Source organism: Ictalurus furcatus, chromosome 14 (genome assembly GCF_023375685.1).
Source record: "Ictalurus furcatus strain D&B chromosome 14, Billie_1.0, whole genome shotgun sequence".
NCBI classification, from domain to species: Eukaryota; Metazoa; Chordata; class Actinopteri; order Siluriformes; family Ictaluridae; genus Ictalurus; species Ictalurus furcatus.
The window spans coordinates 4,162,525-4,189,774 of NC_071268.1; the positions used below are offsets into that span (position 1 = coordinate 4,162,525).

The 27,250-nt window shown below is 41.9% G+C and overlaps 2 protein-coding genes across 3 annotated transcripts in view; one reads left to right on the forward strand and one right to left on the reverse strand.

Annotated features, from left to right (window-relative positions):
- chrm2a (cholinergic receptor, muscarinic 2a) overlaps positions 1 to 18,358 on the reverse strand; it is a 207,159-nt gene extending 188,801 nt beyond the window's left edge. Inside the window, exon 1 of the mRNA XM_053641682.1 lies at positions 18,280 to 18,358. The gene's annotated coding sequence lies outside the window, so the exon portion shown is untranslated. The remainder of the gene's footprint in view (positions 1 to 18,279) is intronic.
- Positions 18,359 to 19,287: 929 nt separating this feature from the next.
- LOC128618676 (protein FAM180A) lies at positions 19,288 to 26,117 on the forward strand. 2 transcript variants are annotated; one of them, XM_053642417.1, is made up of 3 exons: positions 19,288 to 19,815; positions 23,511 to 23,608; positions 24,841 to 25,307. In XM_053642417.1, exons 1-3 carry the CDS (start codon positions 19,734 to 19,736, stop codon positions 25,189 to 25,191), a joined length of 531 nt encoding a protein of 176 aa, XP_053498392.1. In that variant the 5' UTR covers positions 19,288 to 19,733; the 3' UTR covers positions 25,192 to 25,307. The 2 variants fall into 2 exon arrangements, with proteins under 2 accessions (XP_053498392.1, XP_053498393.1); XM_053642418.1 differs by lacking the exon at positions 24,841 to 25,307 and adding an exon at positions 25,459 to 26,117 and having other exon boundaries at positions 19,297 to 19,815.
- The last annotated feature ends 1,133 nt before the right edge of the window (positions 26,118 to 27,250 follow it).

Sequence of the window (27,250 nt, forward strand, 5' to 3'; positions counted from 1 at the left end):
ATTATTATTATGATTATTATTATGATTATTATTATTATTAGTCTTGTAGTCGTGCCTGCCTCCTGGAGAACTTTTATGCTGTCTTGCGCTTACACTAATTCTAGTAGTAAGCTGGAAAGGTTTGTGTGTGTGTGTGTGTGTGTGTGTGAGAGAGAGAGAGAGAGAGAGAGAGAGAGAGAGAGAGAGAGAGAGAGAGAGACATATTAGATGCAACAGAAAATGGCCGAGAACCACGCCAGATTATACATGTATTGGGAGAAGAACAAAAACTAAACAAACACACACTGGGACACCAGGGACATTCATAAATAATCATAATAAAATATATTTTATATATATAGTCAAAACTGTATAATGTAGAAGAACAGATATGACACTGTGAGATTCGCTGATCTCGAGAAATCGTGAATCCAAAATTTCTGACCATGGTTTGCAACATAATTGTGTGTGTGAGTGAAAGAGTGAAAATAGGGAACATAATATTAATTGGGTAATGTGGAGAACTTTAGAGGAAACCCCCGCCCCCCCCGCCCCAGTGTGTCTGCAGTGAAAGGGAAATCTAACTTTGACCAGAGGGGGAGGGGATTATGAATTTTCACTAGTAGAGTGTAATGAAGTGTATTAACCATGGAGTGGGGGCAACACTGGCAACATTCAGGCACATCATAATAATAATAATAAGAAGAAGAAGAAGAAGAAGAAGAAGTATAGTGCTACTTAAAATACGCTGCATGATGTCAGTGAGTGAAAATTCCACCTGTTCACGGTTTCCTGTGACGTTAAATTGATACGACGCTGCCTCGCTAAAAGGCTCCGTGTCCTCCTACACTCGCCCAGGCATGAAAAGCGTTACCCTTTCAGGAGTGAGCTTAGCACTTGACCTCTTTGTTTTCCTCAGGGAGTAATTGAAACTCGGGCCGAGCGCTCTTCAACACCCGATGTGTCTGGGAGATAAATCCCAGCCTGTATGTTTGCTGCTGCCTTTCAGACAGAACCTATGTGGTTTGACATATTCCTGCGATTTTCTCTCCACTCGCTATTGATTTGCTTTCTTTCAGTAGGCGTCGCATGGCCTTTTATGAAAGGAGGCGGGGGTGGGGAAGACAGACAGATAGAAACAGCTGCTAGATGGAAAATAGTCATAGTCTTCGGCGCGGAAGCTTCTGAACTTTTGACCCTGCCAAAGAAGACACTAAATTGGGTATGCGGTAAACATCAGCTTAGCCATCAAGCATTTAATTGGTGGGATCAGGTCGGTGAATGAATAGCTTGGACCCACATCTGATAAGGAACAACAGCTCCATGACTGCTCTCATGATGCCTCAGTGATACCACTCTGTTACATAGATTTAAAAAAACAACAACCCAGTGCTAGCAGACTGTCCATCCATTAGTCCATTAGCTGTGCCCCCAGTGTGTATTTCACTCTCAATTCAGCTCTACAGCTGCCACTACAAACACTCCCTTGGGTTCCATGTTTAATCAATAACCACAAACGTTTATGGCACTTTCGAAAGTTCAAGGGTTGCTTAGAGTAGTAGCAGCCCCACAGCAATGCTCCTAAACAGCATACAAAGACCACAACCTGATCGAGAGCTGCCAAGGTGCTGGACGGAGACTTTATTAGTGCAGTACGCACATCCGACAGCCTTGCGTTGGCTGAGTGAAGGTCAATACCGATCCTTCATTCCTGCATCCTGCCTTTGATAGCTGTGTGTTTGAGCTTCTCAGTTCTAAGCCTTAGGTCCTCTGCACATGGTCCATATGTCTCGCTCAGTTTCCATCACAACCATATTTTTTTTAGAATTGTTTGAAATGAACAGACGAATGTATTTGTGACCAGAGAGCTGATTATGGGATTTAAATAGAGAGTTTAAATAGAGAGTAAAAAAAGAGTTACGTACGTGTGCTCTATAACTTGCCTCACTTCAAAATGCTCCTTTATTACCATCCGAACGCTTTCTACCTAATGACTAGACCACTTTATCAGACATAACATTAAAAGAACCTGCCTATTATTGTGTAGATCCCTCTCTCCTTGTGCTGCCAAAACAGCTCTGACCTGTCGAGGCGTGGACTCCACAAGACCTCTGAAGGTGTGCTGTGGTTTCTGGCACCGAGACGTTAGCAGCAGATCCTTTAAGCCCTGTAAGATGTGAGGTGGGGCCTCTGTGGATCGGACTTGTTTGTCCAGAACATCACACAGACGCTCGATCGGATTGAGATCTGGGGAATTCGGAGGCCGAGTCAACACCCTGAACTCTTTGTCATGTTCCTCAAACCGTTCCTGAACGATTATTGCAGTGTGGCAGGGCTGTTAGGGAATACTGTTGCTATGAAGGGGTGTACTTGGACTGTAACAATGTTTAGGTAGGTGGTACGTGTCAAAGAAACATCCACATGAATGCCAGGATCCAAGGTTTCCCAGCAGAACCTTCCCCAGAGCATCACACCGCCTCCACCAGCTTGCCTTCTTCCCATAGTGCATCCGGGTGCCATCTCTTCCCCAGGTAAGTGACACACACACACATACACGTACCCGGCCTCCACATGATGTAAAAGAGAACGTGATTGATCAGACCAGACCACCTTCTTCCATTGCTCAAGTTCTGATGCTCACGTGCCCACTGTAGGTGCTCTCGGTGGTGGACAGGGGATAAGCATGGACACGCTGACCGCTCTGCAGCTACGCAGCTCCACTACACTGCAAGCTGTGATGCTCTGTGTGTTCTGACTCCTTTCTATCAGATCCAGCATACACTTTTTCAGCAGTTTGTGCTACAGTAGATCTTCTCTGGGATTGGACCAGATGGGCTAGACTTCACTCCCCAGGCACATCACTGAGTCTTGGGAGCCCATGATCCTGTCGCCGGTTCACCAGTTGTCCTTCCTTGGACTTATTTTGGCAGGTACTAACCACTGCATACCAGGAACACCCCACAAGACCTGCTGTGTTGGAGATGCTCTAACCCGGTCGTCTAGCCATCACAGTTTGGCCCATATCAAAGTTGCTCAGATCCTTACGCTTACCCATTTTTCCTGCTTCAACTTCAAGAACTGACTGTTCACTTGCTGCCTAATAAATATATCCCACCCCTTGACAGGTGCCGCTGTAGCAAGATAATCAATCTCATCCACTTCACCTGTCAGTGGATTTAATGCCATGGCTGATCTGTGTACGTAGCAGTGGACAACATCACACCATTTATTCCTGGTGAATTGAAAGTTTTGCACGATCGTAAAATCACAAAATCGTGCAGGGACAGATCGCTGAAACGTCTCAGGCCAAGCCAGATCAGACTTATTTCTTTTCCACAGATTTATTTATTTCAGTTCAGTCCATGGGCGCCTGGCATTTCCTTTCATAGGGCAGCGAAAAGTGCAGCTCTATTGTTCATTTGTTCATTTGCTAATTCTTCTGCAGCCAATTCTGTGCCACGCGAATCTATTATATTCGATTGTATTTCCACTTGCAGTGTATCTGAGTTGAAATACGTTGAACGAGTCTGATTCATGATTCGAATCATGACGTTGAACTGGGCAGCGAGCCTGATTCATGATTCGAATCATGACGTTGAACCGGGCAGCGAGTCTGATTCATGATTCGAATATTGATGTTGAACCAGGTAGCAAGTCTGATTCATGATTCAAATCATGACATTGAACCGGGCAGCGAGTCTGATTCATGATTCAAATATTGATGTTGAACCAGGTAGCAAGTCTGATTCATGATTGGAATCATGATGTTGAACCGGGCAGCGAGTCTGATTCATGATTCGAATCATGACTTTGAACCAGGCAGCGAGTCTGATTCATGATTCGAATATTGATGTTGAACCAGGTAGCGAGTCTGATTCATGATTCGAATCATGATGTTGAACCGGGCAGCGAGTCTGATTCATGATTCAAATCATGACATTGAACCGGGCAGCAAGTCTGATTCATGCTTCGAATCGTGACGTTCAACCGGGCAGTGAGTCTGATTCATGATTCGAATCATGACACTGAATGCATACATTATGATTACAGTAATCAGAATGAATGTCATTATGTAGGATGCAGATTGGCCTGTGACATATCGCAGGTGGTTGAATATTCAAATAGAGCTGCATTCTTCATCTCTTAGAGTCCGTGAAGCTCATTGATGACGGGATGGTGGCGTACGATATTAAAATGTGGACTAAATGAAACACTGATTCTCGTACTTCAATATGAGAGTAAATTAAGTATAAAATCTATTTCAGTTCTGCAACATACAGTAAATATAGTCTCAGTCTCTTTCTCTCTTTTTCTTTTCCCTTTACCAGTCTGTCCTGTGCTGTAACCTGAAATGATGACACAGGCTTCTCATTACTGCTTTCATTATTTCCATGTTATCCCCGTGGCTTAAAGCCCATCGTCGCCGGACATCGAGGGCTGATGATTCCATACAAGTAGGTACAGAGAGGCACGGGGGTTGCTTGGCTTTCCGACGCTTCTGATGGCACGATGTTCGGCCTTTGGATTGCAGAGACTGGATCACTGTATTAACGGCTCCCATCAGAACTGGCCCAGAGATTATCGAGTCGTAGTGAAGCTAGTCGTCCCTTTATTAAAGGAAAGGCCATTGAATTAATGTGTCCGGTGTCCAAATGGATTCAGAATGTTAATCACAGTCTGAGTGTGTGAAGAAAAGAGCAGCAAGGTGAGACCTACACACCTAGCCGCCTCTGGGAACAGCTCCCTCACCGAGATGTATTCATTTTGAATGAGGCGAGTTTGCCCTCTGCGAATAAATGCAGGCTCCGTTCCGTCACTAAATCATTACAATGCTGTTTATATTGCAGAGATTATTCGTAGATCATTTTTTTCACCTCAGACTAATGAGCTGGAATAACACGCTGCCTTGACTGCTCCTTGGAAATGAGATGTATAGTGCATCTCTTAGATTTCCAGTCACACCAAAGGTATAAGAGTTTTGTGTTTTATAGTAGTTTGTGTTCTTTCTTCTCTCTCTCTCTCTCTCTCTCTCTCTCTCTCTCTCTCTCTCTCTCTCTCTCCTCCATGGTATGCAAGAGACTAATAAATCTAGAGACCTGCTTGAAATTACTTCTCTATGAGCATCCAGTCCTCTGAGGTGTGTGACGCGCTGACGATCCACTCTGCCGTTTGAACTCATGATTTAAAATAAGTGCAGAAGAGAACGTATTTAATAAATAAAAAATCAATTAAAAAAAGAAGAAGAAAGAAAGAAAAAGCCTTGGATAGAGAGCTTTAGTTCAGGCTTGCGTGGTTTTAGTGCAGCTCAGTGTTCATCGTGATTAAAGAAACTGCGACACCTTTACTGCCCAATTGACTTTAAAAAAAAAATTATTTATTTGTTTTTTTGTTTACGGAGATTTGTCACGCACAAAAAAAATCAAATGAGCAGCTTCTCCGGGTCACAGCTACATGAACGAACGCTGCGCGCCATCGCTGATGCATTACCCACTTTATATTGCTTTTTGGTGTGCTAGGAAACCAGTGTTGGAAAGTCACATCATCATCAATCCTGAGCTGAGCGTGGGGTTCTTTTCTTTTTTTTTTTGTAGATAGGACGATACTTGAGGTGGACAGTTTTTTTTCCTGTATTAAGATCGTTCAATATGTTTTGTTTGGCGCCATTTTTACGTCCAACCATTCCTGTCCACATGGATTGGCTCTTAATGTCCACAGGCTGGGATGCCTGTGCTCGATCAATTCCACCGTTTCCTAATAATACTCAACCGTACTCGGGTTATTCGAACGAAACCTCAGCTACAGCTTCCTATATCAAAAAAAAAAGTTGGGTTTTTTTCTAACTCTGACATTCCTCAACCCAGCACCGGAGCTGTTGCGAAATCGGCATCACGCGTTTGAGCAAATTGCGCTCGGCTTTCGACCTCCTGAACCATTCTGAAATATTTATGAGACTCTTAAAAACCAGATAACGGCTTTGGCCCTCTGTGGAATTAATAGAAGACTTTAGTAAAAAATTAATAAATCAATAACAATGTGGCTGAGCATGCAGTCAATTCTAATTTGTGAATACACATCAGTGTCTGTTTTTTTTTTGTTTTTTTTTAATACAGTAGTTCTTAATCCTGAAATTTCCCTGTGCATGCTCAGCTTCTTTTACACGTTCGAATTCGGTGGTGGTTTACAGGGACAGGGTAAAGCGTGACTGCGAGAAAGAGCGTGACGCGACAATCGACCGGAAAGACACCGAGTACAGATCTTCGAAAAAATGATCAGGAGGGTCCCATGTGAAATAGAACGTCAGCAATGCGGAAGAGATAACAGGAGAAAAGAGAAAAAAAAAAAGCCAACAAAAGAAGCAGAGCAGGAGAGAAATGTGTACACAAAAATTGGAGCGGATCCGTGAAAGGGCTGTCGGCCATTTATTTGTGCAGAGGGTTGAAATTATTCATCAGCTCAACGGCACAGTCCAGGATGCATCATTTATAAGCGAGTCGCAAGCAGACTTCGACTTCGACTCCAGGTGCGTGGTCCATGCAGAAGGAAGACGCGGTGATAAATAATTTCACATGTTTGAAATGTAAATTCGCCCAAACCTACAGTATTGTCTGGAACTTTTTCACGGCGAATGTGAACGTGTGCATCTGGTAAAATACCGTGTGAAGGTTAAAGGACTGGAATACATTAAGCAGAAACGTTACTAGCGACAGAGGTACGCCGATAAAAGCCCTGGGTTTTTGAGTGTGAAAATACCGTCAGTGTTGTCCTGCTTTACTTTGCCCACCTTGACTCAGGAAGAGCCGGTTAGTTACGTGGATCAAGTGCGCCAAAGCGAATACGCACAACTAGGGCAACTCGTCAAATCACTGGTTTAACACGTTGGCAAAAACAAAAGGTGGGGGGGGTGGGGGCGGAGGGGGGGTGCTTTAATATGACAGATGGAATGGTTTGGCGTAAAGAGGATCAAAGGATGAAAACACACATAAGATGGGTATGTATTGTTTGTAATATATATATATATATAGGTGGTGAAAGGTATAGAGGATGCGGACCAGTAGGATGATTCATCAGGAGCAATTAGAACTCTGCATCTTCAGACAGGAACTTGGGGGTTGATTGTGGTTGGTCGTCCCAGGGTCCGAGAAAGCGCATGAACGTAAAACAACATTACCATGGACAATGATTGATGAAGATCCACATCAAAGGCATCTGTATTCATCTTCAGTGATGGTTCTGGTCTGATCGGGGTCACAGTGGATCTGAAGACAATCCCGGGAAGCACTGGGTGCATGGTGGGAGGATTCAGCCTGGGTAGGATGCCAGTCCGATCTAACAGGGCACTGTTCGCACATGGAGACAATTTAGCATATCCAAGCATGTGCACTTCCTGCATGTTTTTAAACAGTTGGAGGAAACTGGAGAACCCGGTGGAATAACCCCGCCCCCCCCCCCCCACACATAAACACAGGGAGGACATACGTACAAGAACTCCATCCAGACAGTTATGAGGTGCTATGAGGTGGCGATGCTCCCCACTGCACCACCATGCTGCCCCTGCTGTATGATATTATGGCTCTTTATGTAATCCGTCCATCCATAATGCTTCTCCTACACAGGGTCACAGTGGAGCCTGGAGCCCATCGCAGGGGACTCGGGACACAAGGCGGAGGACACCCTGGATGGGGTGCCAGTCCATCGCAGGGCACAATTGACCCACCACGGACAATTTGGAAATGCCAGTCAGAATACAACGCATGCCTTTGGACTGGGGGAGGAACCCGGAGTACCTGGAGGAAACCCCGAAGCACGAGGACACAGGGTGGAGGCAGGATTCGAACCCCCAACCCCGGAGGTACGAGGCAGACGTGCTAGAATCAGGAAGCAAAGACAGCAATAATATATTCACGTTGAATTTAATATCTAGCTGTAATTCTGCTTTCAGTACGGACGACAGATCGACTCTCCCGTGGGTGCACTGGTGTTGCTCTGCTTTCGCAACTCTTTCATCAGATCCTCAGCGCAGTCACGTGGAGCTGAGCTGTGTAACTTTCACATTGCTCGTCTGATTTAGCTGTGACGGAGCTTTTTGTGCTTTCAAAGCCCGGTGTTGATCTTTTCTCCTGGCCATCTTTAGTTAGCTCTTTGTGAGGAACAGATTTTTCTCAGAAGGATGGAGGAAAGTAAAATACTCCATTCTGCTTTCGGTTGTCAGGTGTAATACAGAGGTCAGTGCAAGGTACTCACAAAACAGTAGAACAGTAGAACCAACATGTGTGCAGATGTGTTTGGGAACAGCCCCGCCTTCTTCTTAACCCTGCTCCTGTGTTTTTGGTTCATTGAGTACACTCACAATGGCGGTATTTTGTAGTCAGTGTCTTCAAGAGCTCCTGAAGATGAATGTGAATGACATTCATCAGATATGTAAGAAAGGCTTCGAACGGAATGCTTCTTCGTACATGTACAGATAAGTAGTTAAGAAAATACCTATTTTATGTATAAAATGCATATAAACACTTTATATAAATATAGGAATGATAGTTAGGCAAACCTGAAAGGCAAGTCGCTGTCTCGCTTTACCGACGAATTTAAACAACGCTGCCGGAAACGCAAGGGCCGCACTAGCAGAAATGCATCATGGGACTTATTAGCGGCCATTTGTTCCTGTAATGATAGGAATAATGTACAACTGGTACTTTTTATTTTTTATTTTTACAAAGATAATAAAACCAGTATTTTATTAAGACTGGGTATTCAGACTCATAGCAAGTTTAAAATCATAGATCATAGCTGTGTTCGTGTTTGTGCTTTATAATGTTTAATCAGCTGTTTCTCCACAGAACAAGATGAAAAAAATCCATAAAATCCATAGCTGGCATTTTTCCATTTATACACTCCTCTAAACCAACCAGCAATGAAAAACGACTGTGTGCGGTGCTGGCAGGGGGCAGTAGGACCGTGTGGAACAGAGGCCAGAGCCCTTATTCAAGCTCATATGTACAGTTGTGCCCAAAAGTTTGCATACCCCTTGGAGAATCTGCTAAATCTTAATACTGTAAAGAAAATAAGACGGATCATAAAAATCCCATGTTGTTGTTTATTGAGTCCTGTCCTGAATAAACTATTTCACATAACAGATGTTTACATATAGTCCACAAGACAAGGTAATAGCTTTTACATTAAAAGCCAGGGGCATGAAAACTTTTGAACAGTAAATTATCCATCCATCCATCTTCTACCACTTACTCCTTTTCAGGGTCACGGGGAACCTGGAGTCTATCCCAGGGAGCATCGGGCACAAGGCGGGGTACACCCTGGACAGGGTGCCAGTCCATCGCAGGGCACAATCACATACACACTCACACACCCATTCATACACTACGGACACTTTAGACACGCCAATCAGCCTACCATGCATGTGTTTGGACTGGGGGAGGAAACCGGAGTACCCGGAGGAAACCCCCGCAGCACGGGGAGAACATGCAAACTCCGCACACACAGGGCCACGGCGGGACTCGAACTCGAACCCCCGACCCTGGAGGTGTGAGGCGAACGCGCTAACCACTAAACCACCGTGCGCCCGTAAATTATTAAATTAGTAAATTATTTTGTTTAAAGATCTTTCTTTTATTTTCATTTAGTACTGCCCTTCAGATGCTAAATAAGATAATCCCAGAAGACAAAATACTAACAATTTACACCAATCATCCTGTTCAAAAGTTTACACCCCCCTGGCTCTTAGTGTATCGTGTTACCTTCTTGAGCATCAGTGGACGTTTGCACCTTTTGTAATAGTCGTGTACGAGTCCCTCAGTCGTCCTCGGTGTGAAAAGATGGATCTCTACATCATATAGCCGCTGTTGGAAAGGGCTCAAATATGTAGAATATGCTGGAAAAGTAAGGAATGTGCAGGACCTGGAGGATTTTTCTGAAGAACAGTGGGCAGTTTAACTGCTCAGGACAAACAAGGGACTCGTGAACAACTCTCACAACACATAAACACAGTCGCTGATCATCCAGGTAACGACACGCAGTATTAAGAATCAAACGTATGTAAACTTTTGAATGGGGTAATTTTTAATAAATTCAGCTATTGTATTGTGGACTATATGTAAACATCTGTTATGTGAACTAAATAAACAACAACATGGGAATTTTATGATCAATCTTATTTTGTTAACAGTATTAAGATTTAGCAGATTCTCCAGGGGGTATGCAAACTTTTGAGCACAACAGTATATATATATATTGCATACATACATATTTAGAGTCAGAGAGAGAGGTAGAGAGAGAGAGGTGAGAGACCACAAGGCCCCTTCATTTATCCTTCTCTCAGTCATTCTTTCTTTAATAGTGCAGCACCTACAGGCAGGTTTGTTCCCATTCACTGCGCTGGTCTCTCTCTCTCTCTCTCTCTCTCTCTCTCTCTCTCTCTCTCTGGTGAGATAACACAGTGGCCGACCCTCAAATCTACAGACGTAGAATTCTTCCTGCACTTCGGAGAGACCTGAGCGTGCCCTGCACATCACAGCAGGAGAGATTTATCAGCCATCAGATAGCGGTCAGGCCTCCAGCAGAACGTACTGATTACGCAGCAAACAGCTCAGCAGTTTGCTGTCTGAGCAAGTACAGTGTTGGATATAGAACCACAAATGCTCGAAGTACGACTCTCCCCTGCCTGCACTTCCCACTGTACACTTTCATACTCAACAGTGTTGATTACCTGCCTAATTACATGCCCTTCTTCATTTCTTATACAGGTTGTCCCTAAAGAACTAAGTAAAATATACATAAGCGACAGCAGAGATTCAGATTTAAAGCTGAGTTGAAACTGTTAAATCAGGACATAATACTGTACAGATGTTTTTAAAGAGCTCGGTGTTTATTCTAGGGAATGATATCGTTTCAGAAAACCCATTAGCATTAGTTGGCGCATTAGTTCATGCTATACTATAGAATTTGTTCAGGAATACCAAAACTATTGGGAATCTTGGTCCTGCCTTGAACTGTCTCGTTGTGAATGAGAGTACTCATGCTTGCAGTCGGATTTTTTGTTTGTTTGTGTCTGTATGAGTTTGTGCGATTGCTAGAGTGTGAGGCGCTTTTTCGATTGCCCCAGTAATGAAATCCCTAATGGATCTAATGAATGCAAACAGCATGCGCCATTAGGAGCCAGCACATCTATGGTAAACAAGTCTCTAAGACATTGGCAGAGACAGACACACATTACTTTGCTTACGAATGGATATAAAAACTAGCAAATGTTAGGATGACTGGAATAAGTGCTTAATTAAATGGAGGTCATATTCAGTTGATTGTTGGGTTTCTACCAAGTGAGTAGCATAGGGGAGCAAACGCTTGTTTACTCTGTTATCAGTGGTCCGTATCTCAAGCACTATCGGATGAGGTTTCGGTTCTGTGATCAAAAATCCACAAAAACTCACCTGGTGTTTTTCTCGGTAAGGAGACAACAATTCGTTGGCCATCGATTTAGCAGTGTGTTTTCTAAAAGTGAGCGTAACCCTGGTAAGGTTCTTTTTGGGAAAACCTTGTTTTAGCTACGGTTGTTCTTAGAAATCCACTGAGGAACTGAAAACGTAAAAATGCCGATATATTAAACACGTCTGTTTTTAATTGTGATGTGACAATCTCAGCAGTATGTTGCTCAGAGAACACAGCAGATCCAGGGCTCAGGTATGCTTCCACAAACACTTCCTTCCTAGTGCACACCCATGCTAAACCACATCCCCTTCTGCTACATACCCAAACTGCCCAACACAGACCTGCAACCCTCTCAACCTCCTGATGAGAGAGAAAATCAGCCAGTACTATCTGTGCCCCCTGGCCTGTGAGCCACAGTGAACTTAATAGGCTGTACTACCATAAACCAATGATCCACAAGTTGGCATCCTTCATGCAGTGGAACCACTGCAGGAGAGCATGGTCTCAACCAAGGGTGAAAGGATTCCCCAATAAGTAGTACCAGATAATGACACTTGATGGCCAGACACTCCTTTTCTATACTGCTATACTGTGATTTTTGCACAGAGAGCTTCACACTCCACCACCTGGGATAGAATGGCCCTCAGTCCTCTTTCTAATGTGTCAGTCTTTGACATAAAATGTAGAGAAAACTCAGGGGAGGGTAGCAGGTGGACCCCACAGACAGCTGCTTTAAGAATCAGAAAAGGCCACTGGCAACTCTCTGACCAGCGGACACTTTAAAGAAACCGGCGCAAGTTTAGGACTGCTCTCACATGCTGTAGATCCCAAGCAGTCACTGCTATAGATTATTATGTTATGTAAATTAGCACGATCCATTAGCTATTGAAATGTAGTCGGTACTGTAAAAAAAAAAAAACAACAACAAAAAACCCTTTAGGAACAGAGACAAAGTGGAATAAGCTGAACAGGATGGAGAAAGCCTTGGACTTTGGTGATAAAGGAATCTGCCAGTAGGACTTGGTAAACTCCAGGGTTAAATAAAAATGAACCACATCTAGCATTGACCTTATAAAAGTCCACGCAGAATCATACTGCCCCGTCTACCTTGGATACAAGCACAATGGGGCTGTCACTGTGTGACTCCTCTATTGGTGTTTTTCTACTGGCTCGACTTGATTCTGCTCGCTTTTTGCGGGTTTTCCACTGTGGATAGTACCTGGTACGTTTTTTAGCACCACCTCGGTCGAGGTTCCATGTGACCGTGTATTTGTACAGGGCTTCGATAATACATTATTCCTGCATGAAGGCGAGTGGAAGATGGCACCCACGTTGAAGTGGTACTAGTGGAAAAGCAAGGTCAGAAGAGTAGAGCGATCAGAGACGAGTCGAGTCGGGTCGTACCGTACAAGGGAAAAGTGGCTTATTAGACCATTCTCTAGCATTTACCCCAGTTTGTCTTGAACCATTTTTTTTGTGTACAATACGGCTTGCGGTTCAGAACTATTCCAAGGGCAGTTTTTATGTGGCTTTCTATTTTTTCAGTGTACCAAGGCAGAGGATGTCTGTAAAATTGTCTTCACTTTGGTAACCTCTGCTCTCTGGAACTATAGGATATGGTCTCCAACTGGGATCAGTCTGGGATTGGAAGTTTTTGAGTACTCACCTCCCAACTCATGTCTCTTTGCCACCACCATCTCTTCTCTCCACAGTTTCAGGAGTCTGAGATGTTAAATCTGTCCTGTATTTCTGCTGATCATTTCATGTCAAAGGGTCTTTGCCACCATAATTCTGAGCTAGAGGTGCGGAGTACTACGAGGGCCTGATCTCCCAGTGCAAATTGTCTCAGTTGGGAGTGTTTATCATAGAGCCACTGTGGACTTTCGGGGCCTGAAGTAAATTCTCCTGCGATAAGTGACCCAGTGTGTGGAGTTTTGTTCGCAGGTCCAGGATGTACCGAACTTCATTTTTACTCGGTATCGGACAATCCTCCTAGCTTCCTTTTAATAACATCCAATGCCTACTTACATAATAAAAATATTTCAAAGGATTATACACAATATAGGCCTGTGACATGTCACCGGTCACAAATAGTAGAGCTTTAACCCATTCATCCCTACAATTCCCTACATCATCAATTATCAACTTTATTTTAAGCATCTTATTAAAGTCTCCCATTAACCCTTTGGTTTTGGTGTGGTGCACACTGGTTTGGACTGCATTAATTCCCTATAATTTAATTGACTAAATTTAGAACTCAACCTATTTGTAAACTTGATGAAAAGCCAGAGTGGATCTCTCATGAAGCTGCTTGAGAGTGTGAAAAGCTTCCATCCAGAATACTGTTTCAAAATGATTAGAAAATGAAGAAAACACTTCTATGAGCAGATGTGTCCAAGTTATTACTGTATAACATACAGTAATTAAAGTCTACGGCCATTTGGGCTGGTGGTGTTTCACAGTGGAGATTCCTCTGTAATTTGGCCCAGACTGCAGTGGATCCAGTCGAGAGAACATGTTATTCTCCGTGAAAGTTGAGCCACATTCAATTCAATTGTATTTGTGTAGCGCTTTTTACAATAGACATTGTCTCAATGCAGCTTTACAGAAATATCAACACGGTATATAGATATTAAAGGTGTGAATTTATCCCAACTGAGCAAGCCACTGAGTGGCGACGGTGGCGAGGAAAAACTCCCTAAGATGTTAAGAGGAAGAAACCTTGAGAGGAAGGGACAAGGGACCTCAGAAGGGAACCCGTCCTCATCTGGGTAACAACAGATAATGTGAAAAAGTTCATTATTGACTTATATGAAGTCTGTTTGGCCTTAGGAGCAGCCGTAGTCCCAGCAGTCTGGTATTGGAGAAGATTTGAGCTCCATCCAGAGGCAGAAAGGATCAGGATCTCTAGTATCTCCATAAAATCGTGTGTGGCTCGACAGAAGGAGAGAGGGAGAGAAAAGATTATTATGACTGGGAATTAGTATAATAGAAAGTCTAGTCAGGGTAGGCTTGAGTAAACAAATACGTTTTAAGCCTAGACTTAAACACTGAGACTGTGTCTGAGTCTCGAACACTAATAGGAAGACTGTTCCATAACTGTGGGGTTCTATAAGAGAAAGCTCTTCCCCCTGCTGTAGCCTTCACTATTCGAGGTACCGTCAAATAGCCTGCATATTTTGATCTAAGTAGGCGTGGCAGATCATAGAAAACCAAAAGGTCGCTTAGATATTGTGGCGCGAGACCGTTTAGTGCTTTATAGGCTAATAAAAGTATTTTATAATTAATGCGGGATTTCACTGGGAGCCAATGCAGTGTGGATAAGATCGGGGTGATGTGGTCGTATCTTCTGGTTCTAGTTAGGACTCTAGCAGCTGCATTCTGGACTAACTGGAGCTTATTTATATTCCTACTGGAACATCCAGACAGTAAGGCATTACAGTAATCTAATCTAGAGGTGACGAATGCATTATTAAATGCATTATTATTATTATTAAAACTAGTATTTCTGCATCATGTAGTGACAATATGTTTCTTATCTTAGAAATATTTCTGAGATGAAAGAAGGCTATCCTAGTAATATTATCTACATGAGCATCAAATGATAGGCTGGAGTCAATAATCACTCCAAGGTCTTTAACTGCTGCACATGATGAAACAGAAAGAACATCCAGAGTAACCATGTGATCAGAAAGATTACTTATAGCTACACGTGGGCCTAATAAAAGTATTTCTGTTTTATCAGAATTAAATAAAAGGAAGGTAGTTAACATCCAACGTCTAATGTCCTTTACACAATCCTCAACTTTACTAAGCTTCTGTCTGTCCTCTGGCTTCGCTGAAACATACAGCTGTGTATCATCAGCATAACAGTGGAAGCTAATTCCATGTTTACGAATAATTTGACCCAGAGGTAGCATATATAAAGTAAAAAGCAGTGGGCCTAAAACAGAACCCTGTGGAACTCCAAAGGTAACCTCAGTATGCGTGGTGAAGTCTTCATTTACATCTACGAACTGATAACGATCGGTCAGATAAGACCTGAGCCAGGAGAGGACTGTTCCCTTAATGCCAACAACATTTTCTAATCTATCAAGGAGAATAGTATGATCTATAGTATCAAAAGCTGCACTAAGGTCGACATGCACCTATGCATGTTCTCCGCTAAATTCGCATTACTGAGCTTGATTCGTAATGGATACAATCATTTAAGTGGTCGTGTGAAAAGCGTTGCATCTCACCACGCTGCTAATTGGTGAAAAGAATTATTTCATCATTATTTTGAAAATACTTCAGCTGCTTCCACTCTACTCAAGTAAGGGCCACTTAATTGTAATCTCAGTGTAATCTTGTTGCCACTGTAGCTACTCCCAACACTGTTATATAACAGTCCCATATGTGCTGTGCTGCCGAAATTGTTACACCAGCATTTCAGTATGTGCAATAGCAACGTTGGGCCTAATGATCAGGCTGCACATTTGAGCAAACCATGAAACTGAACCTGCTTGTTCTCCAGAGACCTGCCAGGTACTAGAGGCAGGTGGTGCAGTGTGCCTCCGTTTGCACCTGCTGTTACAAGCAGTTATATGTATTATCTGTAGCCTGTAGCAGAGACACTAATGTCAGAGCCATTGCAGCCAGTATGCTTATCTTTCACTCAGGTCACAGCTTTGACGAGCTATTGAGTGTGGCTCTTTAACACGGTTTGTACATTGTAGGATAGCCCTTGCTTGGGCTCAAACTGTATATCTCTGTAACTATAACATTCGTTGGTTTAGGAATTTGATCAGCTCTTTTGAGTGGAAAATCAACCTACGATGCATTTGTAACTGATGCTGAGTCACAATCCTGCATTCCCCTGAGATCCTCAAGTGGCGGGCTATCAGTACTCTCTGCTAATGTGGGCCTCAAGCTTATAGAATGTGATGCAGCCACTGAAAACTCATCAGGGTCTGTCTCTGTATGTGAGGTGGGTTATAGGTTACTTAGCTCCACTAAGCTCTGTCCTTCATCGTGCTGTTGTATTGCCACTAACGGGTTTTGCATTTGGACCATGCCCACCGCCAGCTCCTGTTCTCTCCGTTCTAACTCCAATGCAGTAAAAGTACTCACTCTTCCAACCGACTTATCAACCTTTTGACCGTTTCTTTCTGTGCCACAGTAACACTGCCGCTCGCTTCTCTCCTCAGGAAGGAGCTGAATAGCCAGCAGTATTTCCACAGACGGTGAGGCGCACCTTGTGCATTGCCAATGGTCTATGAGTGACCGTAGCAAATGTTCAAGCCTCAATCATCCTGCCCTGAAATCCACATGAGTTGATAAAGTTTCAACTGTGTCTGTAGCATCCAGGTGTCTGTAAACTTGAATCCCATTGAAAATGCATGGACGTTTTTGAGGTCCAGCAGACGGAAGTCCTCGTAACATTAGGGAATCCACGATTTGTTTAATGGGCCAAAGTTGGACCACGATTATGCACAAAGCGTATTACTTTTTTACCATATATGTCTTAAAGCTGTGATTGCCAACAAGCAATAATAAAAACCAAAGTGTCTGAATATTTATTTCCTTCACTGTATGTTGCTTTTAGCTTAGCAGATGTTCCAGATGCTGATGTGTTTATACTTTTGAACACATTAAATAATTATATGTTAATAGAAGAACTAGAGGGATGCAAAATATGCAAACAGGAAATGGGTAAATAATATAATTGAGTTTGTGTTCCAGGTTAAAGAAGAAGGGAACGGCAGTGTGGTGGGAAACAGGCACGGGAAATTTGTGCACTACATAATTCCCAGTGATTCTTCACACTGTAGACGTTAGTTAATGTTTGATCCTGGTAACAGCCCTGGTCTCTAATAGTCTGCAGTTAACCGTGCTGAGTTCTCAATGCTACAAGCAGTGAGTAATCTCCATTACAGACTGCTTCAGCCGAGACTGGCACTGCAGTAGAGGGACTTTTTACTTTGTGCCATACTGGGTACAGAAATCGTAGCTTGTGGTTCAGAAATAGATCGTGCGTTATAGAAACAGAGAGCTGTAGACTAGTTCTGACTTCAGGGTCACGGACTGAAGCCCTTTCTGCAGGTAGAGTTAGAAGGCTAGACACTGTTTACCGTCTTTCTGCCTTTCATTCCTTTTAAAAGCAGATAAAGCACTGCTTTGATATGCAGCCTCACGATGTAGCAATTAGGGCTATTCAAACACACAAAGCCAGCAATCTAAGACCATTTACATATCTGAGGTTTACCCAGGCAATTACATGGAGGGCCTTTACAAGGGGGCCCACCTGCATTTAAATTCACACAACATGGAAAGTGCTTTGCATAGTTTCATTAGAGAGGGGTTTTTTTTTTTTTCCTTCTATATTTGTTGCAGAGCTCAAAAATGGATCCAGGGCAAACAGAGCTGGGGTGGCGAGGTGCCATGGAAAAGACAGAAATGTGGTCTACCAGTGCCACCTGTTGGCATAAAATAGACTTAACAGAAAGCACTGGGTGCAAATAGTTACCTGCTGCTAAACATCGATTTCATAAACAACTGATTGTCCCAAACGGGAGCGCAGTACAAGCTCTGCAGACCAATCTATGCTGACAGGAACTCTAGGCAGTTCTGGTCTCTAGGTAAGTCTGCTTTAAATCATGTATGCAGTATAATAAACAACATTAGACATGCCTCGATGTTGTCTTCGTTATAAGAACCTAGTAAGTATGAGGCTACCAAAACAAGATCAGTTCGTCTGACTGTACCCTTTTATTAAGGCCTGAGTTACAACAGAACATAGAACAACGATATATACTGGTTGAGGGACCATGAAAACTGGTCTGAAAACCACTGCACAAAACACAAAAAATGACATATTCTTACCTTGACTGTTGTACTTATTAAACTCCGGACCTTTGTGCTAGAATCTGTTTACTCCATGACAGCATCAATGGGAGTCAATAACTTGGCCTGGCACCTCTGGGTAAATATCAGAACCGATCGGGTAGAAAACTGGTCTCGGAGCCAATAGAGAAGACATTTGTCCCTAGTTGTGTTGCAAACTACAAGACCAATAACACTTGCAGCCCATATGGCTTTCTGGAGTGCTTATTATTTTTACAACATCTGTTCTGACTGAGCACCAAGAGCAGAATGTTAGAGCCTGAAGCGAAAGAGGCTGAACGCTGCATTCTGACTGAAGGCATGTCTGAAGTGCTTGGCGCTAGAGGCCAATTATATTCCCGTGTTTGTACCACCACCTCCTTTCTTAATATTCATTTATTCACCACCTGCCATATGATTATTTCTGAATTAAGAGTCCTCAAACCGTTCTGTTGCCACATTGTGCCATATTGGGCTGGGGACACGATAATAAACATCACAGTATCCAAGATGAAATTGTTGTTGTTTTTCTTAATCTTGATTTGCCTATGGATGTCTTTGAGTGCAAAGGGTATGCTTAGGTATTTTCAGTTATTGCAACTGGTTTTGTGTGTGTGTGTATTGTTCATCCTGTTTCTGTGGAACTCTGAGTTCCTTCTAACTGTGAAATGAAAGCCAATGAAAATAGAGTACTTTGAATTCCTAAACTCTCGTCTGTAGTTAGACTTTTGTAAGCCAAGGCTGGTTCACATCTTCACATTTACTGGAAATAGTAACAGTTATCTGGAACCGAACTAATGTTTTTATCATATTTGTTGCATGGAATCTGGCAGGTGTGTGGAGGGGGGAATGCTACCGCAGCCACTGATGTGCTGATGGTAAAATCATTAAAAAAAAAAAAAGAACAACAATGGAAACTTGAAACATTGAAATTTTGGTCTTTACTGCGTTTTATTTTAACGGGGCAGTGGGGTGGGGCAGTGGGGTGGGGCAGTGGGGTAGGTCACGGGTTTCAGTGTTGGAAGATTATTGGGCAAGAATCTTTTTGTTTGTGTACTTGACTTTCACTTTGGATGAATGTACATGTGACAAGGCTGAAGTCGGGAAAAAGACCTGGAGTTAATTGTCGTGATGTGCCTTGTCAGTCAATTAGAAAAGTAAGCAGACTGTGCCAATGTCATGATAACTTCCAGATGAACATCATCCTCTGTCTGCTCTCTACACAACATTCGTTCCTCTGTCAGAGAGGAGGAGAGATTGAGCCAGGAGGAGGAGAGATTGAGCCAGGAGGAGGAGGATGGAGTTAGCAGTTTAATGTGTGTGTGTGTGAGAGAGAGAGAGAGAGAGTGAGTGAGTGAGTAATGTGCAGGCATTATAGTGTTGCATGTCTGGGTTCAGGCCCTAATGCTCTATGTTAGTGATAGTAAGAGGAACATTTAGAGACAACCGAGAACATGGAGACCACCTTGGCCCTCGTGATTTTGTCCGTGGTCCTCTGGCATCTGCACATCTCTGCTGCACTGCACTGGAGGAGAGGTAAATACAGATAAACACATTTAATGAGTATAAGACTAACACAGAACATCATGTTGTGACTAATATGATTGAACTATTTGTGTGCCATTATACACATGCATGAGCATGGACTTTATTTTATCTGACCAGCCAACACATTAAAAGCAGAGCATGTCTACAGGAAACAGTTTCATAGGTATTTACAGTGGTGCTGTAGAATTTATCTATAATAGATAATATATATCTAATATAATATATCTATATATCTGCATAAATATGACCTAAAACATCATCAGATATCCACACAAGTCCTCAAAATAGAACCGAATGACACAAAAATGTTATACTTGGTCATTTATTCATTGAGGGAAATTAGCAGTTAATTTGAAGGTGAAATTAGAGGTCGGTGTTTTCAGTCAATGGGATGACAATCAGGTGTGAGTGAGAACGATCAAAGATCTATCAAAGTCTGATCTTCACAACACATGTTTGTGGAAGTGTATCATGACACGAATAAAAGAGATTTCTGAGGACTTCAGGAAAAAAGTTGTTGATGCTCATCAGGCTGGAAAAGACCACAGAATCATCTCTAAAGAGTTGGTGGAGTCCAAATCTACAGTCAGACAGATTGTGTAGAAATGGAGGAAATTCAAGACCATCGTTCCCCTCCTCAGGAGTGGAGACCAACAAAGATCTCTCCAAGAGCAAGACGTGTAATAGTCCATGAGGTCACAAAGGAACCCAGGGTAACTTCTCAGCATCTAAAGGCCCTCTCTCTTGTCTAATGTTAATGTTCATGAGTCCACCATCAGGAGAACACTGAACGACAACGGTGTGCATGGCAGGGCTGCAAGGAGAAAGTCACCGCTCTCCAAAAAGAACATTGCTGCACATCTGCAGTTTACTAAAGACCACGTGAACACGCCAGAATTTTATTAGAAAAATGTTTTGTGGATGGAGGAGAACAAAATAGAAGTTTTGGTTTAAATGTGAAGCGTTGTGTTTGGAGAAAGGAAAACACTGCATTCCAGCATAAGAACCTTATCCCATCTGTGAAACATGGTGGTGGTAGTCAGGATTTGGACCTGTTTTGCTGCATCTGGACCAGGACGACTCGCCATCATTGATGGAACAATGAATTCTGAATGATAGCAGCGAATTCTAAAGGAAAATGTCAGGACATCTGTCCATGATCTGAATCTGAAGAGAAAGCAGGTCATGCAGCAACACAACGACCCTAATCACACAAGTCATTTATCTACATTTATTGCTGCACAAGCGGCTCACACCACATACCGACCTGTGGCCAATGAACCTTTTTAGTAACACTTACTTTTCCAGCCTTATGTTGTCCCCGTCCCTACTTTTTTGAGACGTGTCGTGGCCATCAAATTTAAAATGACCTCATTTTTTTCTTAAAACGGTACACTTCCTCAGTTTAATAACATGTTTAACATGTTTTCCATGTTCTATTGTGAATAACATATGGGTTTATGAGATTTGCAGATCAAAGCATTCCGTTTTAATTTACATTTATTTACATTCTACACAGCGTCCCAGCTTTTTTTGGAATCGGGGTTGCATTTTTAGGACTTGTGTCAAAATCTGACTATGTTTTAGGGTCATATTTATGCAGCGATGTAATTGTGAAACTCTGAAATGAAACAAATCAGTGGTTTTAATCAGCTGTTAAAACAGATCTGCTTCTGCTAGTCTGCTGCTGCTAGTTTGGCGGCTACTTTGTTTTTGTCTTCTTTCTTTTTTTCATGACCAGACCCTTGAATTGATCTGTTCCCTTGAAATATCTGGATCCAGGCTCACAAAAAAAAGTCTTGCTGCTTCTTTGGAATCCAAACTGCTTCCATAAACGCACCAAAGTGCCACATAAACACATCCACAGAGTCCTGGGCCAATCGAATCTCCAGTGCGTGCGAATGGCTTTTAGGAAGAATGAAGCACGTGGTGATGAGGACACCACTTAATTTCTGTGGAATGGTCAATCTGTATGAGTAATAAACAAAACAAAGCATGCAGCATGAAATATCTTTACATTATACAGTACACTGTTTTTTAAAATTGAATCCATTTCACTGCAAGAGCACAGGATGCAGTCTGCAGGGTCGGTGTTTTCACGTCTTTATTGTGTGAGCACTCCAAGTCGTTTTAATGAGCTGACCTGAATGTGACATTTGGCTAAAAGCCATGGTAAGTCACAGATTTGCTTGCTGGATATTAAGCTCTGAAAGGCCATTTTGTGTGAAGACAATCTCCAGCTCTTGCCAAAGAGCTCATATTTATATCAGTAATCGTTCATACTGTGCTGTAAAACTCAAATTAAAAACTACTTACACAGGACCAGGAGTCAGTAACCATAATTTCCAGGTGTTATATATTATGCTAAGGTTTACACTTATACTCATTTTCATGTGAGGCAGAAGTCATTACTGGCACCATTACTATTATAGAGCCATTCAATCTTTACTCAGACAGGATCTTTTAATGCTGAGGTCTTGGGGCTTCCAATTGGCGCGACAGACAAACGTAGTTCGCAGGTTCGGATCCAGACGACAGAAAAGCAAAACCGACCGTGCTCTTAGAGGGGGGAGAGGCTTACTAGCCAATCACACTAGCCAATCAAGTGCGTCTGTGAGCTGGAGCATGCGGAAGGCAGTGGAGAAAGATTTCCTCCAACAGTTTAAGCAGCAGTTTGAAAAGATGTGGTTGGTTGGCTTCATGTGTCTTGGATGAAGAATGGGATAGCCTTCACCTTCCTAGATTGGTGTCATATGATAGGAAAGATCTAACTGCTGGGTGGGAATTTGGTGCGAAATCTTGATCAGTTCAGTGTGAGGTCTTGGCTTGTAAATGAAGTTGTCTCGCTTGCTTATTTTATGATTAATTCTATAGTTTACAAGCGCAAGTGCAAACAGCCATGAAAATGACTTTTATGAGAGTTGCAGGGTCAGTGGCCTTTATTTCATGACTCCTCATCACTGTTGCAATGAAGAGGAGTGAAGAATGGGATCATAAATGAATCATAGTGGTGAATCTCAAGTAAAGAGTGTGGAATATTTGTTTACAAGCTAGTGTCTGTGAGAATGCTCAAAGCGAGCATAATTGTCTCGTACGAAGTATTTCTAAGTTTTATTTCATTCACTGATCTGCGATTCAAGCTCGAGCAGTGTCGTAGCATTGCCTTCGATCTTCCTGTTAAAGACGGCATCACAGGATATATGTGGTGTAACTAATATAATAATAATAATAATAATAAAAATAATAATACATAAAGACACAAAGAGTTGATGAAGCCGTTATATTATGCACTATGTAGTGCACTTATATATGTAGTAGGAAACCGTTCGGGATATGTAGATAACGGTGTACATTCTGGCGTCTAAAGCTGTGGGAACATCAGTGCCTGTGCATTTGATGAGTAGCAGACACGGAGCTCAGAAGCCTGCCACACAGATGCCTGTTTGCTTTGAAATCTTTGTAGTGGACTCATACATGAAACACAAGAAGCATGGTGTGACCTGCTAGCAGATGAGACATAAAACCTGGTTGCCGCAAATCACACGCTGCTATATATTCCCTGCGGCCATTCCAGATGGTCTGAGGTATCTCGGATTTGAGGTGTATATCGCGGCCGAAAGAGAAGAAAGAAAACGTCGTGCCATGAATACGCAATGACTTATGGTTTATCTTCTCCTCCTCAGTACTGTACCCGTCTGCCTTTAGAACGAAGCGAGGAACTCCAGCTCTGCTTAACCCCTCAATTCAGAGATCAGTGGAGGACGCCAACCTGCTCTATGAGGTACTCTTCATGCAGCACTCTCTCCATCAAAAGTGTAGGACTAGTAGCTCATTCTCTGCATGGTAGTTAGCTAGCATTGCACACGGTTTTTATGAAGGCAGTTCATCCAAAGCAGAACATTACATAGTTTTTACCAAGCGCTAAAAAGTGTATCTGCTTGACTGGTTATATAAAGCTGGCCTTTCGAACAGTTCAAAGAGTGTGCTACGGAAGTTTATTCCGGTTGGCTCACAGTAAAAGTATCTGGATTCCGCCTTGTTGGCATAGCGAATGGGGTGTTGGACAGTAACCAAAAAAAAAAAAAAAAGACTTTACATTAAGTTGTGCGCAATCCAGTCACTTGCTGCAACGCTCAATGAACGAAGATACTTCTAGTTCATTGTGGGAAGAAAATAGGATGTGCTGGATCAACTGCTATTTTGTACTTTTCCAGTTTTCCTTTGCGAGGGCTCGGCAGTGTTGTTTGCAGAGCTAACAAACATCACTACGTAGCTTTTATATATATATAGATAGATATATATACACATACACACAAGCTCTACGCGCAACATCCGCGTACTCACTTTGAGGAAAGTTGTTAACATGTGAAAGATTGTTGAAGCGATGGGCAAACTCGCTTTTAGCAGACTACTGGCTGCACCAAAAGAATGACTTGTCAGCATCCAGTACTGTTTATGTGTTTCATGAAAACAGACAGCGGATGTAAACAGATGCCGGAAAACAAACTTGTACAGGTTTATAGGATGTGATGACTGCCATTGGTCCAGGTCATCTTGGGTGTATAGTTTTCTTTTAAGAAAAATTTAAAAAATTAAAAATAAAAAAAATAAAACCACCCATTGGTTGATAGTTATAGCTCTACTCCGTAGTTCTATCAATAAGCAATCTAAAATAGTCATAAACACAGTAAGTTATATTACACTGGTTAACATATTAACACCAAGCCCTGAAATATGCCGCAAGATTGTTCAATTATTCATTATTTGTTCTAATACTAGAAAAATGTAAAAATGGAAAGCCAGGATGTAGTTCAACAATCAATATTCAGAATTAACCCCTACTACTATTCTGGACTTGACCTTAAGTCTGACAGATTGTTGTAACTGCAACATTTATTTATTTATTTATTTTGAGTAATGTACTGTAAATAAAAGTACGTGGACGCCTGACCATCACATCCATATATGTGCTTCTTCAACAAACTGGAACTAAGAGGTCCAAATTTGTTCCAGCACGACAACATGCACAAAGTGAGGTCCATGAAGACGTGGTGTGTTAAGGTTGGAGTGGAAGAACTCTTCAGATCCCTGATCTCAACCCAACTGAACACCTTTGGGATGAACTGGAACTGGATCTTCCTCGACATCCCAACATCAGCGCCCGAGTTCAACCTCATTGATGTGGCTGAATGGATACAAATCCCCACAGAAACGCTCCAAAATCTAGTGGAAAGCCTTCCCAGAAGAGTGGAGCGCTTTATAATGGGAAATAGAGGGAATAAATCTGGAATGAGATGTTCAACAAGTGTATATGGGTGTTATGGTCAGGTCACCACAAACATATGGACATATAGCGTACACTGATTTCAGGCTTAAAGACGAATGCTTATAAAGGGATGATTTAAGCCACGTGTGTCAAACTCAAGTATGGCCTGCTGCTAGATTTCATTCGACCCTCGTGAACTTGCCATAGTACCCACGACATGATCTATAATTCGCACCAGACCAGTAGCATAGCAACCCCGTGCATTCCGCATGCTTTACTGTACAGCACACATGGGATTACTCAGCGGTACCATCTTCTTCTATGTTCTTCTACATAACCGATGTCTTCTTGTGTGTGTGTCTCAGGTGGTGTGGTCTGGGCTGTATGTGGAAGCAGAGAAAAACGTGCTCCGCGTGGCCGACGAGGAACTCGCTTCTCTCCGGAGGCTGCAGCCTCTGGAGGTAGTGTGTGAGGACGTCCTGCCGAGGACGCTGTCAGATATCCGCCGCCTCTGCCATAATCTGGAACAGCGCCGGGCTCGCATGAGCAAGGAGGACTTTGAGCGGACCGTGCTTACTATGGTGTACACGGCTGAGCGACTAGCACAGAGCAGCACGGACCATCAGAGGGAGCTGTGGGCTGATGCGCTGCTTCAGCTGTATAAACGTATTAAAAAAGATCTGGGAGCCGAGTGACGCAGCACAACAGTGTACTATAATACTAACGTACAAAATTATCAAAATAGCATAGTATATAGTACCACTATACTCATGTTGTACTCTGGAAGCAGAAGGCTATACGTTTGAACATAAACGGGGAAAAACAAGCCTAACTGTGCATCACCAAACATCTGGATGTCCAGATGTTTTGATTAGATGCTTGATCTACACTCTCCGGCCACATTAATAGGAACACATATAATTATATATATAAAATATAAATATGTAAAATATATAAAATATATATATATATAATATAAATATAGAAATATATAATATAAATATACAACACACACACACACACACACACATATATATATATATATATATATCATTTTATATATATATATATATATATATATATATATATATATATATATATATATATATATAAAAAATGATATATAATATCCATAATGTGATCGATCAGTTTCAGTCACAGTACACTTTTCTGAGATATTGCGATTTTTTTTTTAACAAAAATAATTACAATCTGACTAGAATCAGCTGAAGTGATCTTACTTAATCGTTATAACATTTTTTTACAGATTTTGTTTCTCTTTTTCAGTATTTTTTTTTTATAAATAAAAAAACCAAAAAGGATACTTTTTAAATATAAAAAAAAACAACAACATATTTTTGTAGATATAAACTGGTCAAACAAGGCAACGCAAAGTAACTTAAAGCACAACACTCCCAAACACGCATATTTGTTCCATAAGCAAATCTCGTATGGTGCATGGATTCTACTTCGGACGTCTTTCACTACAACCTCTCCAGTGCTAAAAGCCACGTCCTCGTTTTGTTTTGTTTTGACCGTGTTTGATTGCATTATAATATACAGCATATTGCACTGCTTGTGGATATGTATTATCTACTGCACTTTGTTTTCCTGTTATAATGTTCTTCCTGCTTTTCAAATCTCTGAAGACATCTCAAGTCATCGTAATATTTTTTTAAATAAGAGATGTGTGTGTTTTTCTGTTGGTGTAATCAGTTATTAATGAAATCTGTTATTTCTGTACTTTAACTGTAATTACAAAAACATCTCAAGTTTTAATATAAGCATTTACAAATAATACAGCAGGGATCTACAGTCCCCTTTGAAATTATTAGCACCCGTCACACACACACACACACACACACAAAAAAAAATCAATGTATATAAAATAAACATTACACACATACCCAATTCGAATAAGAGAAAGTATTTATCTCTGTTCTAACAAAGAATCAGTTTTACTATTTTTTGAATATTTTTTCTCTCTAAAAAAAATAGGTCTATATGTTCTACAGTTATTGACACCACAAAGGAATAATTGCAAATAAATGCAAACATGCTTGACAAAAACAATTCTTTTCTATATTTGTTCTTAGTCCCCAGGAAGACTGTTGTGCTCTCTGCAGTATAAATATGAAGCTTGGAAGATATCTGGAA

What these genes read in the sequence shown, in the direction of transcription:
- LOC128618676 (XM_053642417.1), top strand. Translation starts at nt 19,734, where the DNA reads ATGGAGACCACCTTGGCCCTCGTGATTTTGTCCGTGGTCCTCTGGCAT. An exon ending in TGCACTGCACTGGAGGAGAG is followed by an intron (nt 19,816 to 23,510) that starts GTAAATACAGAT and finishes TCTCCTCCTCAG; the next exon opens with TACTGTACCCGTCTGCCTTT. An exon ending in ACGCCAACCTGCTCTATGAG is followed by an intron (nt 23,609 to 24,840) that starts GTACTCTTCATG and finishes AATTTGTTCCAG; the next exon opens with CACGACAACATGCACAAAGT.